General features: G+C 43.1%; 1 protein-coding gene across 2 annotated transcripts in view; it reads right to left on the bottom strand.

Annotated features, from left to right (window-relative positions):
• The window catches only part of NAB2 (NGFI-A binding protein 2), a 51185-nt gene that overhangs the window by 13340 nt on the left and 18884 nt on the right, over nucleotides 1-18961 (bottom strand). For both annotated transcript variants that reach the window (XM_029594876.1, XM_029594878.1), the window contains exons 2-6: nucleotides 18070-18889; nucleotides 14134-14267; nucleotides 12179-12230; nucleotides 11257-11386; nucleotides 1136-1327 (exon numbers count right to left, since the gene is read on the bottom strand). In XM_029594876.1, coding sequence (XP_029450736.1) covers nucleotides 1136-1327; nucleotides 11257-11386; nucleotides 12179-12230; nucleotides 14134-14267; nucleotides 18070-18889 — 1328 coding nt within the window. The remainder of the gene's footprint in view (nucleotides 1-1135; nucleotides 1328-11256; nucleotides 11387-12178; nucleotides 12231-14133; nucleotides 14268-18069; nucleotides 18890-18961) is intronic.

The raw sequence follows: 18961 nt of genomic DNA, 5'->3' as shown, positions 1-18961 counted from the left end.
CAGTTTTAATGATCACATTATTACTTATTACACACTTCAGGGAACAGAGACCATCTCCAGGTACTTCTGTCTAAAGGTTCTCCTTGAGACTGTGATCCCTGGGTCCTTGCTCCATCAATCCAGTTCCCACTAGAGATGTGAATCGGAACCGGAATCTGATCGGTTCCGGTTCCGATTCAAATCTTAAAATTTTTATTGTCTGGCCTGACTGGGTTTTTGTTTATCGGCTGCGCTCGATCCGATAAACAAAAAACCCATCCCGACCCTTAAAAACCGACCCCCCAAAAAGTTTTTAAAATTACCTGGTAGTCCAGTGGGGGCGCGGGGAGCAATCTCCCGCTCTCAGGCCATCGACTGCCACAAATAAAAATGGCGCCGATGGCCCTTTGCCCTTATCATGTGACAGGGTATGCGTGCCATTGGCTGGCCCCTGTCACATGGTAGGAGCACTGGATAGCCGGCGCCATCTTTAAAAATGGCGTGGGCCATGGCCTGCCATCCAGTGCTCCTACCATGTGACAGGGGCCGGCCAATGGCACGCATACCCTGTCACATGATAAGGGCAAAGGGCCATCGGCGCCATTTTTATTAGTGGCAGTCGATGGCCTGAGAGCGGGAGATTGCTCCCCGCGCCCCCACTGGACCACCAGGTAATTTTAAAATGTTTTGGGGGGGGTCGGGAGGGTGGGGGAAGCTAAGGGGTCGATTTTTAAAGGGTCGGTGGGTTGTTTTTTTTTAATCGGGCCATCGGCGCCATTTTTATTAGTGGCATCAAAATGGCGCCGGTGGCCCGAGAGCGGGAGATCGGTCCCGGGGCTTCCACTGGACCACCAGGTACTCATAAAATGTTTTGGGGGGGTTCGGGAGGGTGGGGGAAGGTAAGGGTTTGTTTTGGTGTGCCGGTTTTCCCGCCCTCCCCCCAAATCCCCGATTTACGATTTTTCACAATAAATCGGGGGAATTGCGCGCACTCTAACGATTTTTGACGATTTAAAAAATATCAGACGATTTTTTAAAACGTCAAAAAACGATTCACATCCCTAGTTCCCACTGGCTGTTGGATCTTTGCTGATTAGCCCCTGTGAACGGTGAAAACACCATATGCAACTGTATATAATCCAGTTTCCTGGCTCACCTGAGATCTGAGGCTTGCAGGGGCTTAGGCGCCCCAAGCGGTCATGCGACACCAGCCTAGCCAATCGCAATCCTTCATCCATTAGGGTTTGCTGAAGGATGTGGCGACTCCAGGGGCCATGCACGGAGAGGCTGAGTGGGACTTCAGGTGTGGGGACGGGAGATGGGGTGAGCCGCACACACGAACCAACAGCTGGAGAAACAGATGTGACCAGTAAAAAAAAATGTGGTTAATTCTTTAAATTCATTTCCTCTGAGCTACTAAGTCAAACTCTTGACCAGTCCTGGCTTTTGAAATGCTGTCCCACTGCATTTGTAATCAGCAGCTTTATTTAGCTAGCAATAATAAAATCGGAGTCTGTATTAAGAACATAAGAAATTGCCATGCTGGGTCAGACCAAGGGTCCATCAAGCCCAGCATCCTGTTTCCAACAGAGGCCAAACCAGGCTACAAGAACCTGGCAATTACCCAAACACTAAGAAGATTCCATGCTACTGATGCAATTAATAGCAGTGGCTATTCCCTAAGTAAACTTGATTAATAGCAGTTAATGGACTTCTCCAAGAAGTTATCCAAACCTTTTTGAACCCAGCTACACTAACTGCACTAACCATATCCTCTGGCAACAACTTCTAGAGCTTTATTGTGCATTAGTCTTAAATGTGCTACTTGCTAACTTCATGGAGTGCCCCCTAGTCCTTCTATTATTCGAAAGTGTAAATAACCGATTCTCATCTACTCGTTCAAGACCTCTCATGATCTTAAAGACCTCTATCATATCCCCCCTCAGCCATCTCTTCTCCCCTCATAGGGGAGCTGTTCCATCCCCTTTATCATTTTGGTTGCCCTTCTCTGTACCTTCTCCATCGCAACTATATCTTTTTTTGAGATGTGGCGACCAGAATTGTACACAGTATTCAGTGTGCGGTCTCACCATGGAGCGATACAGAGGCATTATGTCATTTTCTGTTTTATTAACCATTCCCTTCCTAATAATTCCTAACATTCTGTTTGCTTTTTTGACTGCTGCAGCTCACTGAGCTGACGATTTTAAAGTATTATCCACTATGACGCCTAGATCTTTTTCCTGGGTGGTAGCTCCTAATATGGAACCTAACATCGTGTAACTACAGCAAGGGTTATTTTTCCCTATATGCAACACCTTGCACTTGTCCACATTAAATTTCATCTGCCATTTGGATGCCCAATCTTCCAGTCTCGCAAGGTGCTCCTATAATGTATCACAGTCTGCTTGTGATTTAACTACTCTGAATAATTTTGTATCATCCGCAAACTTGATAACCTCACTCGTCGTATTCCTGCTGAGCCATGCAATACCATGGCCATGTGCACACCCAGAAAGGTAAATATCTATTTAACCCCTGGGACTGCCTTTAAACTCTCTTTAAAGCTTATTTCACATGTGCACACTCAAAGGCAACAATCTCTAAACCTTGGGACTGCCTGCTTGGCACAGATGAGAGCCTTGTGGAATGCCTTCCACATGGAGCTCTGACTCCCACCGAAGTAGCTCTCAAAGCTTGTGCTACTCGAGGATAGGATCTAACCAGGGGTGAAAAGCGGCAGTGTGAACCCAAAGTTTGAGAGAAATGGAAAGTATTGGGGTACAAAATCCTACTTATCTCTCTATTCACAGGGTGTATGACACTATATTACTGATACTGTTTCCTGCCTCGAAGCACTGGAAGAATGCAGGCTATGGATCATGTTAAATAAATAAATTTAAATATATACAGATAGAAAAGAAAATGTAGTGCAAGTCCTCAACCAGGTCACCTTTACCTGCCTCTCCCCCACTTTACCTCTATCCTTCCCCTAGCCTCCACCACTCTCTCCTCCTTTCCTGATGTCACAGTGGAGGAAACTGCTCGTCTTCTCTCCCTGCAAACTCATTACTTGTTCCTTGGACCCTGTTCCCACCCATTTCTTTAGCGCCATCTCCGCTGCGGTCATCCCTTCCATCTATCACATCCTCTATCGCTCTCCACTGCTACTGTTCTGCTGCCTTTAAACATGCTGTGATCACACTATTCCTTCCTGTCCTGCCAACTATCATCCCATCTCACATCTCTCTTCAAACTACTTGAATATTCTGTTCACTGCTGCTGTCTTGACTTTCTTACATCTCAAGCCATTCTTGATCCATTCCACTCTGGCTTTCACTTTCTACATTCAACTGAAACAGCCTTTGCCAAAAGTTCCCAATGACCTGTTTATGGCTAAAGCCAAAGGTCTTTACTCTGTCCTTATCCTCCTTGACCTGTCTGCTGCTTGTGACACTGTTGATCACCACCTACTCCTTGATACTCTGTCCTCACTTGGATTTTGGAACTCTGTCCTATCTTGTTTCTCTTCTTACCTCTCCCATTGCACTTTTAACGTTTAATCTGGGGGGTTGTTCCTCTACTGTCATTTCAGTATCACTGGTGTACCTCACAGTTCTGGTCCTGGGCCCTTTCTCATCTCACTATATACCAATTCCCTTGATACTCTGATTTCCACTCATGGCATTCAATAAAATGTTTATGCTGACTTTCAGATCTACCTTTCTACACCAGAAATTTCACCATAATTTCCAGACCCGGATCCCGGCCTGCTTATCTGACATTGCTGCCCGGATGTTGCACCACCACCTTAAACTCAACATGGCCAAAACACAGCCCTTTAGCTTCCCCCCCCCCCCTCCTCCTTTCTTGGTTTCTGTGGATAACAGTCATCCTCCCAGTCCCATCAGCCCATAACCTAGGAGTCATCTTCAATGCCTCTCTCCCCTTCTCTTCGCATATCTAAAACTCTTCTAAAACGTGCCATTTCTTTCTTTATAACATTGCCAAACTATATTCCTTCTTTTCTGAACACACTACCAGAACCCCTCTCCACTCTCTCTCCCACTTACACTATTGCAACCTGCTCCCCACAGGTCTTCTGGCAAGCCATCTCTCTCTACTGCAATCTATCCTAAATTCAGCTGCACAACTTATCTTTCACCAAAGTTGCTGTACTCATAACCCCTCTTCTGAAGTCACTGCATTGGCTCACTATCAGCTCCCACATACAGTTGAAGCTCCTTTCTCACCTACAAATGCCTTCACTCTGCAACTCCTCACTACCTCTCCCCACACCCCTCCTCGTGCACTCCGCTTATCAGACAAGTCACTCCTATCTGTGCCCTTCTCTTCTGCTGCCAATTCCCGACTTGGTTGTGCCGTGTGCTTGGAATAGTCTTCCTGAACTGGTAAGTCATGCTCCCACACTCACAGTGTTAAAATCCCATCTAAAGACCCACCTTTTTTAAGCTGCTTTTAAATCTTAGGCCTGATTGTCCACTTTTAGCCTCATTAACTAATTTTCTTTTTAACCATTGTCTTGCTTTATGAATACCCTAAGTCTCTTGTCCTGTATGTGTGTCTCAGATTGTAAGCTCTATCGAGCAGGGACTGTCTTTTCTGTGTATTTGTACAGCATTGCGTATGTGATGTTGCACTATGGAAATGTTAAATGGTAGTAACAGTAATGAAGGCTATAAATCATTTTAAATAAAAAAAATGTAAATCAATATAGCTAGAAAAAATGTATATGCATTCATACTGTCAGAGAGGAGCAGTGACAAAAAATTGTAAAAGTAATACAAAGAGGGTAAACAATGACCATAAAATTATTTCGTAGTGGAATTTAATCAAACATAAAAATATATACCATGGTAAAAAAAAAAATATGGAAAGAGAGCTCTAAAAACCAGATATGGCCATGTTTCATGCCTGCACCATGGGTTTGAAACCTATGAATATAAATTGTAATTGTCAATATTGAAATTTAAATAAATGCCCTTTGTTTCAAGAACATGAAAGGAAGATGAGTTCTTTAGAAGCTCAAATTACCGCGCTACAGAATTCCTCATTGGCAGAGAGGATGAGATTTTGCATCGCAAAATGGAAAATAGAGAGAACCATTCCAGATGGTTCAAGCTAAGTTTTTGAACTTCTCTTGGTCTTTGTCAGTTTCAGCTGTAGATATGTTTAAGAAATGTTACACTGATGTGTTAAAAGTTTCTCCGGATGCTTTTCCATCTACAGTTAAAGCTTTCCGACTGAAAGGACTCAGGCTCCTGTTGCTAGTTCTTCAGCTGGTGGCGATGAACTAGTTGAGCGTGTTGATTTATCTACTCCTTTTCATGAATCTCAAAGTCGTTTCCCTGACATTGCTGGCTACCTTTATAAAGATCTGGATATTAACAATGTTTTTTAGGCTTAAGGAGTTTTTTTCTTGGTAAAATGTCGGCCATACTGCCTGATGTAACAAAAGCAATGCAGGGTAGTTGGAAATTTTCTCTTCAGAAAAAGCAGAGGGTGCTTGCATTAGGAGCTAGTTTTCTTTTAAATGCAAATGCCATATTAAATTAAGGAATACAAAATATGTTTTATGATGTTGTCCAGCTTGAGAAATTCTCCAGAACAGGGTAAGCTAATCCATAATTTTTAATTTGAATAAATGAGGTTGGATTTGGGCTAAACACTCTTGATCATATGGATCTGTATTCTTCTTAACCATTTTTTCTCACGTACATTTGCTGTTCATGTGGTCATTTGTTTGGTTCTAACTTAAGTTTTTGATTTATGCATTCTGAAAATCTAATAAACAAGTTGAATTAAAAAAAAAAGTCCTTTGAATAGCTCACATCTCTATAGTATGTATCTTAAAAAGTAATGATCAAAGAAAAACAAAACAAAACAGGGAAATACCATATCCCTGGAATAATGGGGAATTGTCCCCTTGTTGGTACAAGCACTTTAGGAGCCTAGAGCAGTGAACATCTGTTTGCTCAGGGGTCTCACAGAGATATTAGTATCTGACTATGTAAATTCTAAATGCAGCGGTTCCAGATAAAAACAAATAACAAACCACAAACAAAAAGTCAAGATGCTTAACAGTGAGAGTAAGTGTATGCAACATACAGGCACTCTTGAGGCAGATTTTGCAGTATTTAAATCAGGTTTCTCCCTTAGGATACTTCTATTTCCAACATAATAGAAAAGCTGGCGTGGTGGTGTTTTTTTTATAGAACTGCTTTAGGTATTAAACAGCTTTCCCCCTCCTCCTTTGGACAAGATCGTGAGAGTCTAGTACTCAGGATTAATTCCTGAGTTTTATGCTTAATGCATTGCCCCCTTGCTGTGGTTCATAAGGACTTGACTGAAGAGTTTATGACCTTCTTGGTAGTAAAGTAGGATAAGGTTATGTTTTTAGGAGATTTTAATTTTTATCCAAGAGACTCTTTTGTCTGCATTGAGGCTTTCCCAATTTATTGAAGTTCCTATGCACAAGGCTGGAAATGTTTTAGATTGGTTGGTAGTACCGGATGAATGGATGATACAGTCCAGGATTAAGGCAGTTTCCCTTAATCCTGACCCCTGGTCTGACCACTTTTTAATGAAATTTGTTTTTAAGGTTTCGAAAAGTTTAGTGACTAGGGCCTAGGAGTCTACTGCAAAAAACGTTTTTCGGGTTCCGATTAATTTGGATGATTTTGAGTCTGAGTGGGTATCTAAACAATCTATATTAGATGACACCTCAGTGTCTGTACTGGTAGAATCCTTTTTTACTAATCTAACATCTACAATTCAGTTTCTTGCGCCTTTGCAAGAAAGGAAAGTTGCCCAGCGTCAACACTCCGGGCCATTGTTCTCTTCCAAATTAAGACATTTGACGTGCTGAACGCAAATGAAGGCAGCATCCATCTGCAGGGTCTGCAAGAAAGGATTATAAGTTATCTTTAGACAAGGCGAAATGATGTTACTTTAGTTGCGATTGCAGACTTCGTTGAACCATCCAAAGGAATTGTTTGGTATAGTAAATCAACTGATTCGTCCAGCAGGAGGAGGTAGTGCTAAATCTTTTTAGCAGGGAACAGTATGCATTCCATCTGGAAGACAAATTTAACAGCCTATAGAATGTGGTTACTTCAGGGGCAAAAACCTCCTCCTCTACTGTGCAAATAGTTGAGGTTGAGTCATCCTGGGAGAATTTTGAATATGGCCCACTACCAAAGTTTTCTAAATTATATCCACCTTGCAGCCTTATCATTGTTCATTGGACCCATGTCCATTTTGGGTTTTCAAAGCTAGGTCCTCTGCTTCCAAAAACCATTACTAAAATTGGAAACTTCTTATTAGAGGAAGACTACCTAATTGATTTATTGAAAAAGGCCTTAGTTACACCTATTGAGAAGGGTGCTACCCTTGCTAAGGATGATATGGTCAATTGTAGGCCAATCTCAAATTTATTAACTTTAGCAAAGATTATAGAGGAAGCTGTAATGGAACAATTTACAGGCTATCTGGAGGTCAACCATCTCTTAAGTACCCAACAATGTGGATTCTGCAGGTATCATAATATTGAGATCCTGTTATTAGAATTACACAATCTCATATTGCTACAATTAGATCAGGGTCATTCAGTTGTTATGATTCCCCTGTAATGATTCCCCTAGAAATATGAAATTAAATATTGAACTGGTTTCAGTCTTTTTTGTCAGACAGACAGTATGCATAGGTCCAGAACAGTCCTCATGAAAGCCTTGTTTAATGGGAGTGTCCCATGGATCAGCACTTTCCTCAATGCTGTTTAGCATTTATTTGATCCCATTGTGTGCACTTCTCTCTTCTTATCAGGATTAATTTCAAGGTTTATGCTGATAACATTCAGTTAGTATTTTCAGTGGTTTGATTTGTGATCTTATATCTCTGATTGTCTGTGGTCTGTAAAGAGCAGGTTTGGCCAGAATAATTTAAAATGTAAGTGTGACCAACTCATTAGGATTCTGGATGGGCATGGGAGAAGTTAAGTTTCCCGTACTAAGAAAAGTGTTCTGGCCAAACACAAGTCTCTCTGCATCGGGGAGCACTGCTTAATGCCCTTATTCGCATGGAATAAATGACTGGAGTTGAAGGCTCACTGATGGATCATGCCGAGAAGACAGAGGCCCTGGGAACTCAGTGATTTACTATGAAAGATTTTCAGTCCATTGAAGCACAAGATGCTATGGGGTTCAACATAAGTTGGAGATGTTAGAAAACAGGATGATGCGTCTTAATGTAAGGACCTTCAACTTCCGTTATGTGATGCTCTTGGCCTATCAAAATTGTTTAAGAAGTGTCTGAAGGAGGTACTTCAAATTCCCAGAGATGCATTACTCCCTCGGAATAAGGATTTTATCATCTTCCATTTTAAGAAGCGTGCAGATGGGTCACTGTTAATTATGGACTCTCCGCGGGACTCGGTGGACAGTGAAGACTTAACGGCATTTCTGGAGGGTTCTACAGAAGAAGCTGCTCTGATGATGAGGGTTCTACAGAAGATGCTGCTCTGATGATTTCATTTGTTTTTGAGAAAAAGATTCTGTGAGAAGACTTTTCTTTAGACATAAAGGAGTTAATTTTAAGACCTGTGCGTGCACATGGATGGGCCAATTTAATAACCTGTGTGAGCCGGCGCACGCATGTTATAAAATCCGATGGCTGCGTGCATGTGCGGGCAGCCCGGGATTCACGCGCACAGGTGGGGAATTTTAGCAAAATACACCTGACATTGCAACTGGGCCTCCCCCAGTTCCCTCCCAGTCTGTTCCAATTAAGGAGCAGACTGGGAGGGAACTTTCCTATACCCACCCTCTTCCCTTCTCCTCCCCGACCCCTAACCTAACCCTACCTATCCCTGATTTTTTTATTTTAATACTTACTGCTCCCCGGGAGCAGAAGTAATCTCCGCACACCGGCCGGCTGCCGGCATGTGCTTCCCTGGGACAGCGGCTAATGGCACTGTCCCAGACCACCCTCAGCCCTTCCCCTATCCATCCAGACCACGCCCCCTGGCCCGCCCCTTTTTCAGGGCCCCGCACGTCGGCGCGTAACAGGGATTACGCGCGTGGCTGGGCCCATTCTAAAATGTGCGCGACGCGCGTGTGGCCCTTTTTAAAAATCGGGCCAAAAGAAAGTGGAGGTAATTTTCAAAGAATTACACATGTAAAAATTAACATATATGCGCATAAGTAGCCTGTACTCGTATAATCGCTATTTTATAAAAGTCTATTAAAAAGAGATGTTCTAGGGCAGAAACAACAGTTAATGCAGAAGCTGCTATTTTAAAAGACAACTCACTCGTGTGATTTTACACTGCTAATTATCTTGAGTGATTGATATCAGACTTGTTTATTGTGTAATATTGGCTGGTGGGAAGCCTGGGTGAACTGGAGGGCGTTCAAGCTGGTCTTCATGACATGGAAAAGGACCGGGCGAATTGGTGGAGGAAGAATTGGTAAATTGGTTAATTTCATCATGCGCATCTGCTTTAAATATGCTGACTTACGCGTGTAAATCGGGTTTTACGTAAGTCCTACTTTATTTTCGTGCGTAAAATATACACCATATATTTTTAAATACGTGCACTGCACGAATTCATGCTTAAGCATACATGCGCACATGTTTTTCAGGGTCCGGATATGCGCAGGTTATAAAATACTATCACAGATCTGCGCATGGCCACATTCGCGCGTACATGCTGCCGGGCGTAGTTGTTTGAAAGTTATCCTCAGTTATGTTTATGGGTTAGGGGATATGTTGTATGCAAACAGATGCAAAATAGACGGCATTTGTTTTCCCAGATGTGTCAGGACGTTCTCACTTGAGTTGGTGATTTTTTTCTTGAGATATCCTTCAAAGTGCTTGGACAGAATTTTTCATGGTAGACAGTAGGCATATCTTCTTTGAACCTAAACATCTAAGATTTCTTTTGGATAAAATGATTCACGAGAATAGTGTCACTGATTCTGAAGATTCCAGATGACAAAGCTATGTGATTGATTTTTGTCTCTCCCTTCCAGCTGTTTATCCTAGATTTGGTAATGCCATTTTGAGTTTCTCCTTATTTCTGTCGGATCTTCTTTTCTGCTGAGGGCTTTAGTAAAATAATACAGTAATTACGTTTTTCCTTTTCTGTTTCTTTGGGGGGAGATTGTTATTGCTTACATTTCTGTACAAGTTTGTTTTTGTAGTAATTGTAAAATTGATAAGTAAAAAGATAAAAACACCTTGCCGTTTTGTTTTCATCTATAACCATTGCATCTTTAATTGACATGGGGAGATGCTAAGATCCCTGTGGGACCCAGAGGAAACAATGTTCACTGGTCTATACTCGTAAGTGTTGGAAGCACTAAGGAGGACAATTTATTTATTTTACTGTATTTATTATCCACTTAGTGATAAATTTATCATACTACATGGATCACAAAGTCTACATTAAAAATAATATTTAACAAATATTCACCCTTACTCCAGGGATATGCTATTTCCCTGTTCTTTGGGACTTGCAATGTGAGCTGTTGAAATGATATTTTTCTCGAATTTAATTTACGTATATATTTATATATTGACTATTACAGTTTTTAAAAGAATGTGTTTCGTTTTTGTTGTTCATAGGTTTTAAACCCCTGATGCAGGTCATGTTGGGTTTTTAGAGCCTTTTTTTCTCCATTTTTGTTTGTTTGTTTTATGATGTATATATTTATTCTCATAATCCACAATTTCCCATAACATTCTTCAACACGGATACCAATATATTGTTATCTTCGCGTTCATGGTCATTGTTTATTTACCCTCTTTGCATTACTTTTACATTTTTGTTGCCACCCACTCTTCTCTGACAGCTCCTTATTTTGTGGTCAGTGTTTTGCCTTTTCTGTCTGCTGCTCTGCATATATACTGCAGAGAGAGAGAGAGACAGACAGACAGAGAAAACTGCAACTGCATAACCGAAGATGTTTGTGGCCAATCCCTCTTCAGAATGTTCAATCTTCCACTGAAATGCAGAGTTTAAAAAAAACAACAACAACAACAACAAACATCCATCCTCTCTTCCCCGGAGCAGCTGGCTTTTCACATCAAACATCACAGGACTGTAGTGTGGTTGTCCTTTGAGAGATGTGTGGGGAGGGAGTTTATAGATAGTAAATGACTGCCACTATACTAAATGCACTGAATGGCCTTTTGACCCCCCTTACTCCTCCCCACCTACTCCAACAGTGCTTCTGCCATTGCTGTGGGACTCACCCTGGAAGTGGCCGTCCAGACTCTCTCCTGAGAGGCTGCCAGTGTCTTCCTCCACGTTGGCACGGAATACAGGGGCATAAGGGTCACAACCAGCCAGCTGCAGGGACTCGGCGGGGCCCTGCTCCACAACCTGCATGGAGAGAGGGAGACGCAACACTGGGAAGTCACTCTCAGGGGAGACCCTTACTCTCTTAACCCCCCCCCCCCCGTGGATCACCTTCAAAACACACACAGGATTGATCTCATCACATCTGTCATAGGAACCCCAACAAGTGGGGTTGGGACTCTGCAGCATGACCGCAGGCGGGGGCCCTCTTCTGTTTGGTTAGAGAGCAGGGGATTCAGGGGATTGAAGAGGAAGGAACGCTGGACTCAGCCTACTTAGGGTAATTAGTGCCATGTTAAAAATCCCAGCAGGGTCTGCACAGGATAAGGGCAGATGCTGGTGGAAAGCAAAAGGACAAGAAATACAAAATGGCATTTGCACACCAGGACAGGGGCGCCCCTGAAAAGACGAGGCCAAAGAGTGCTCAAAGTCCACACAACAGTTTCCTGCTGCCCAGACTGTAGTCAGCTCTGGGTTCTGACACCTACGCTACAGTCACTTTCTTGGGTGGACTTCCAGATTAGTGTGGAGGGGAAAGATGAGGAGGGGAGGTGGGGTGGTGGCAGGATTCACTCCTGCTGCATGCATACCCCTCCCTCGTGGCCCCTCTGAGCAATTCTACACATGCGTGATACCAGGGCTGGAACCTACCATTTAACCCCCTGCTAGCAGCAAGCACAGGTCTATTCCTTTCAGAAAAGCTTGTATCTAGCCACAGGTTTATTAGAAAACCCCATGTTACCATTTCCTATGGATGCCATGCCCTCTCCCCAAGCAGAACAGTCCAAACCAAAAAAAAGCTTCTTTTAAATTTACCTCTTGCTTCAGTTTCTTGGGCTGTGGTGCGCCAGTGTCATCGGGGTGTAGCCTGAAAGAGGAAAGACACACAAATTGCTTCCATTAGAACATGTTCTGGGGAGATCAGGGCGCTCGATTTCTGCTGAGGGGGGTTCCCCAGGCTGTCAGTGCCATCCTGATGGTGGGGGTCCCTGGGCTCTGTCCGCCAATATAAGTTTAAATTCCCCTCACAGGCATGGAAAGCAGGTGATTCTATAATCACTCATCGCGTAGGTTACTGCCCCACAGCCAGTGAATCCCTTCTCTCCCTAGGACCATGGTCACATGTCCCACCCACGCAAGCAAAAGACTGGGGTTTAAAACAAACAAACAAAAAAAAAAAAACACCCCTTCTGGAAAAGAGACATTCTGAGAAGCTCTGCATTTGACGAAGTGGACTCTGTCCTCAAAAGCTCCTGCTGCAATAAAACTGGTTAAGTCTCAAAGTTGCCTCCTCGTCATTTTTGCTGCTTCAGACTTACCACATTCCCCCCCCCAAGATCCACGATTCACTTTCACTTTTAGGCTCTGAAAGCATCGCCGGCTCCACGTCTGGAAACGAAAGCGTGCACACGTGCGACGTGTGTGGGAGGATCGGGATTTCCAGCCTGCACTGTCCCACCACCACCACCACCACCACCCTCGAATTACGTCAGGGGAGGAAAAGGACACCACCGAGCCCCATATCATAGCCGAGGTGTGAGGACTGCAGTACCCTGGGAGTGGGCAGCACAAGTTGGGAGGAGGGAAGTAATACATATGTACCACCTGTGCAGCTGTACCCCCTCTGCCATCCACACACATAACAGGGGAGAAAAAACGGTGAGAGAATGTAAGGGCACTGCATGTAAAGGAGACCTTTACTTTGCCCGTGTCCTCTTGGTTTAGTGGCGGAAATACTGTGCGGAGAAACTGGACTGCAAAGCACAAGGTGTGCTCTTCTAACAGACTATGGTTAACAATAGGATAGTCAGAAGAAATTGTTCCCTGATGAGCATCAGATGGGAAGACATATGAATAAAGATGAACTGTGCTGGATGGCTCCCTGACAAGAGCTAGATGGGATTTATTTATTTATATTTATATACTGCAAATCAAAAACTTCTCTGCAATTCCCACAAACATTCATAAAATCAATAGGACATAAAACAAATTAGCAGAAAACTATCATAAAACAGACACAATAAAATTCACAATTGGTCAATAAAACAAATCCATAGGATAAACAAAACAGATAACTAATATAGAAAATTACCACCTAATTTTACCACCTAATTTTAAAAATAATGCTCCTGATTATGATCATGATACTTCTCGGCTAAATTTCAGGGCAGGCTTGCTGAAAAAGAAAACTTTTTACCATCTTGCAAAATTATAGGTAAACACTCTCATCCCTTAATGAGCGTGGTAGTGAGTTCCAAAGATCTGGGCCTTGAATGTAAAATAGCCGCTTGCGGGAGTCGTCGAGTCTCACTTACTTGAATGATGGAATGTCTAGTGATCTTTGTGTTGCAGATCTTAGGGCCTTGCTGGTCAATAAAGCTTTAAGGAAGCATTAAAGCTGGCAGGAAGAAGGTTACTTAGGCCCTTGAGCAGCTGCATTAAAACTCTGAACTGAATCCACCAGTGGAATTTCGCCAATGCTGGTGAGATAGGTTGTCTAACTGGGGTTCTGGCCATGATTCTGCCTGCAGAATTTTGCACACATTGCAGGGCCTTTAGACTGGATTGCAGAAGTCCAAGTATAAAGTACGAAGACAGATGGGCCGTACTGAATGGCTCACTGGTGAGAGACGAATGGAAAGTAGTAAAGGGGCGAGAGAGAGGCTGTGTATGACACCCCGAGGAGAGAGTCTGATAGGAAGGAGTAAGCAGAGAGGTGGTGGAGAGCAGGATTATGCAGTAAAAAACGGAAGGTCCCTCAAGAGCCTTACCTGGAGCACTTGAGCGTGGTCAGATACATGCTCTCCCGGGCCACCTGCCGGGACAGGGAGAAGAGCTCCACCCGACGCAGGAGGAGGGTGTTGTCTCTCATGCAGAACTGGGCAGCAGCCTCATTAATGGTCAGCTGGAAGGAAAGAGACCATAACATTAGTGGCCACACCAGGGAGGCAAAGGACCGTGCGCTGGTGAGAAAGGGGGAGGAAGAGGAGATGGGCGGGTATTTTTTTTTCCTAGTAGCTGGAGACTTTAACATCTGGTACATAGCGTTCACCTGAACCTAGCCTAAAACCACAAACCCTACTTGTCCTAAAAAGACACCTCCGCACATTTCCACTGCTATACCCAGGCAGCCACTTTCCCACTCACCTTGTGTGGCCTATTGGCGGGAATGCAGGGATGGGAAAGGGCCAAGCTCTAATCCTATGTCTACCATCAACCTCACTTTAGCTCATTAGATGGGAAAGAGATTAAGGGAGGGGATTTGTAACCACAAATTCTCCTTTACAGTACCAAGGACAATGGCAGTACATCATAAAATATACTAAGTAGCATCACTTGTGTGGGGGCATAATGGTGTACCCTAAGTTCCGTATGTTATTCTGGTGCTGATATGTTTTGGATTGCTGTATGTTTTCCATGCTATTTCTCTGGAAACAAAGGTGCAGACACTCACATGCAGGATTCATATTTTTGGGGTTTGTTTTTTTTTCAACGGAGGGACGAGAGAGCAAATCAAGCAGGTTTAGGAAAAGTGTGCCAGTACTCCGTCTCCAACTGCTATCAGGAGCACACTATACCCATTGGTCCTGAGTCCATCTGCTACACGCTAGGAAAAAGCCCTATGTTTTACTGTAATATGTATTAGGCAGGTAATCTGTAGTTTCTCATAGGATTCTCATATGATTTTTGTTTTTATTTGTAATTGTAAATGAACAAGTGGGGGCATTATGTTTTTGCAAGGGGCAGCAGTGCATCTTATGTTCTGTAGGAACATGCTGGTATGTTTGGATACTGTTACATATTTTTACTGTAACCTGTGTTATTAGGTAGCTGATCAGTAGTTGTCTTATCATGGAATTTCTGTATGCTTTTTTGCCCTTATTTGTAATCTGCTTTCAACTAGCGCTTACCTGAGAAGGCAGACTATAAGTCTCATATTAAATGAAATTAAGTTTGCCTTGGTTTTATTTTTGGTTCTAGAAATCTGTTTTTAGATGTACTTTCTCCAGTCATTTTAGGAAGTTTTTTAACTTTTTTTCAAATTTTTTCAAATTACATACACTCAAAAAATTGAAACCCTTACTTCACACATCTGATTTCCGGACAGTTTTACAAGCCATGTTGTTTTCCAAAACAGATTATTGCAATTCACTCCTCCTAGGCCTACCTAAAAATGCCATCCGCCCCTTACAAATCCTGCAAAATACTGCAGCCCGCATCCTCACTAATACAAACGCAAAGGAACACATTACGCCAGTTTTGAAGGATTTACACTGGCTCCCCATTCAATCTTGCATACACTATAAGACACTAACACTTATCCATAAAGCCCTCCACAATCCTGAAATGAAATGGTTTAATAATACACTACAATTTCAAAACTCTATTAAACCCACCAGAAATCAATACCTTGCCACATTACAGACCCCCTCGCCCAAACTATATAACTATGCTTCTACCAAAGCGCGAGCGCTTTCTTTTGCTGGCCCTTTGTTATGGAATACCAAGCCCACCGAACTGCGCCTTGAGCCATCTCCCAAAACTTTCAAGCAAAAACTCAAGACATGGTTATTCACACATGCCTATACTTGAAATAAATATGTCCTCCCCTCCTTTACCTGCCCTGCCTTTCTACCAGACATCCCCTGTCTATATACCATCTCTAACTTCCCCTATTTCTGCTCCTATTCTAATGATCCTACCATATTGCTCCTAATTTAAGATTAGCACTTTTGCTCCCCTCTTACCACTTATTATTTAGAACTCCATCACCCTCTAACCCTTTCCCTTAGCTTTTACCTATTTCCCCTTGAACCCTCTTTACTCTATAGTGTTGTTTTAATTCAGCTCAGTTAAGTTACAACTAAATGATAGTTCTGTTTTTGTAAAAGATTCTACTTGTTTTATGTTCAAATATTTATATACTTGCCTTTTTTTAATTGTATAACGCTTATATAACTCTGTTAAATGTAAAACGCTCCGGCGTAAGTTCCTGTTCACTGTACACCGACGTGATATCTTTGATGAGCGGCGGTATATAAAAATTTATAAATAAATAAAATAAATAAACACATCTTTTTACCCTGAGCTCACTCCTGCTGTTCATGTGGTGAGCATAATTTAAACAAGGTCCTAGAAAAAATTCCCAGTGGCAATCATCTGGATTTTTTTGTTCCATCCAAATTTCTTAAAATAACTCATTAGGAGGTGGCTTCTTAGCCTGGCAATATCTTCTGTCATCTTGGGACTGGAGGAAGGGAAACCCTTTGACTGATCTTTCCAAATTTACAGCTGTAGCAGCTCGTTCTCACAGCAAAATGTAAACTGGCAGCCAGTGGAGCCTTGAAAATGGAAAGGCTTTCAAAATACAACAAAACAACCAAAAACTGCCCCTGCTCACCTTACTCCCTGAAAAAGCAGGCTGAGGACTCCCAGCTTAAGAAAATGCAAATTGTATGCTGCTTGATCCTTGGCTCAGAGATTTTGTTTTAACATTCAGCCAGTTATAAATGGAAGCAAAATTAATTAATCAAATGTGTCATGAGCTGCAGGCGCTGCTGAATTCGTTGTCAGAACTGACAGGGGCTATAGCAGGTGCCAAGATAGATTAGGATGGGAGTTTGAAATATAAAAATAAAAAAAAAAAAAAAAAAAATCAGCAAATAAAACCAAAACAGCCAATGTCCTGTTCTTGCTGTCCTAGAACATGGAGAGTCTGCATGAGTCAGGCCTAGACTTAAATTGGTGACATAAGAAGTTGCCATACTGGGTCAGACCAATGGTCCATCAAGCCCAGTATCCTGTTTCTAACAGTGGCCAAGCCAGGCCATAAGAACCTGGCAAGTACCCAAACACTAAATAGATCTCAAGCTACTGATGCCAGTAATAGCAGTGACTATTCCCTAAGTCAGTTTGATTAATAGCAGTTTATGGACTTCTCCTCCAGGAATTTATCCAAACCTTTTTTAAACCCAGCTGCACTATCTGCCCTAACCACATCGTCCAGCACCTAAATCCAGAGCTTAATTGTATGTTGAATAAAAAAGAATTTTCTCTGATTTGTTTTAAATATGCTATTTGCTAACCTCGTTTACCCATTCTAGTCTTCTCATGATATGATAGACCTCTATCATATCCCCCACTCAGACATCTCTTCTCCAGTAGTTGCAGTTCCATCCCCTTTATCATTTTAGTCGCCCTTCTCTGTACCTTCTCCAGTGCAACTATATCTTAGTGACTTTTATAATCACATGGCCAAGTGATCTGGCTCCTGCAGAAGACCATGGGTCAGGCCTGGCTTTGGAACCTACATTCAGAAGTGCATTGTAGGATGTTTAGTCCTGAGCATTTTGTTTGGAATCAGTGCTAGGAGGCTTTGTAATATATCAGGGGCGGGTGAAGGGGATGAGGAGAAGTCAAAAAGGCAGAACTGGCCTCAAATGTCTCATCAGGATCTGGGTCACTTGGCAGCTCTGCTTTATCTCAATTCTAAATGTGAAACACACTTTCCAATAGAAAGTGAACTGGTTACAGTTACAAACTGATATTACAAAAGCATATACCTGTAGGTGCAATAACATTTATAAACTCTGCCAACTGGACTGCTCCAGGGCATCTTTGATAGACTGAAGTTGGTGGTGGAGAGAAACATGCAGGAGACTAGCCAGTGTATAATTCTGGCAACATGCTGGAACATGTTCCCTGACCTCGTGTAGCGTGAGCTGCTTCCCCTCCCTTCTCTTGGAATCAAAGCGGCCATAAATGATGCTGAACTTCCGGATTTCCTCCTCCTTCCGCCCGTCTTGCTCCCCCATCTCGAAGATGTGCCCCACAGACTTGGCCAGTTTTTTGTTCAGTTTCAATAGTGATCTGGCCTCTGCAGGCTCGCTCTGCGGGAAGCTTTTCATCAGCCGGTCCACGCTTTCAGAGATGGTTCGTACCATGTCCACATCCAGTTTCTCTGGGTTCTCCACCACTGGTGGAAACAAACATGCTCCCTCATCCTCTGGCAGGAAGCCATCTGGCTCTGGTGTGTTCCTACCATGCCACAGCCGAGCGTCTTGTGGTACCTGCAAAGGAGAAAGCTTCTCCCCGTGATCAGATGGGCTTCTGGGGCTGAAACTTCCAGATGGAAGGGCTCTAAAACCCTTACTTAGGTTATCTCCAGAGTTTCCATGCCCATTGCTGATGGATTTCCTCCCCCCTGTCTCGGAGATCTTAAACAAAGGTATGCTGCTAACAGGGATGGAAGCCACTGGCTGGTTGAAGAGGGCTGGGTTGGTGGCCCACTCCCGGAGGGCTTTTTGTAGTCGTCGGACATGAAGAGGTTTAGTAGCCATGCCAACGAGAGACATAATTTCCAAGAACTCTTCCTCGCCAGCTTCGCACAGTTGCTGGACATCATCGCCACCCTGCTGGATGAAGGTCTCATAGTAAGATAGCAGGTTGGCTCGTTGGAGGACACGGTAGAGCTGCAACTCTCCAAGGGTCCTGGGCAGGGACATAGTGGTCAGGTCAGTGCTGGACCTGCATAAAAGGAGAAAGAAAACATCCACTAAGCATCAAAAGTCAGACTTGGGCAACTGTGGCCAATGAGTC

Source organism: Rhinatrema bivittatum, chromosome 3, assembly GCF_901001135.1.
Source record: "Rhinatrema bivittatum chromosome 3, aRhiBiv1.1, whole genome shotgun sequence".
Taxonomy (NCBI): Eukaryota; Metazoa; Chordata; class Amphibia; order Gymnophiona; family Rhinatrematidae; genus Rhinatrema; species Rhinatrema bivittatum.
The sequence above is the reverse complement of the archived record's forward strand: the minus strand, read 5'-3'. Positions and strand labels throughout refer to the sequence as shown.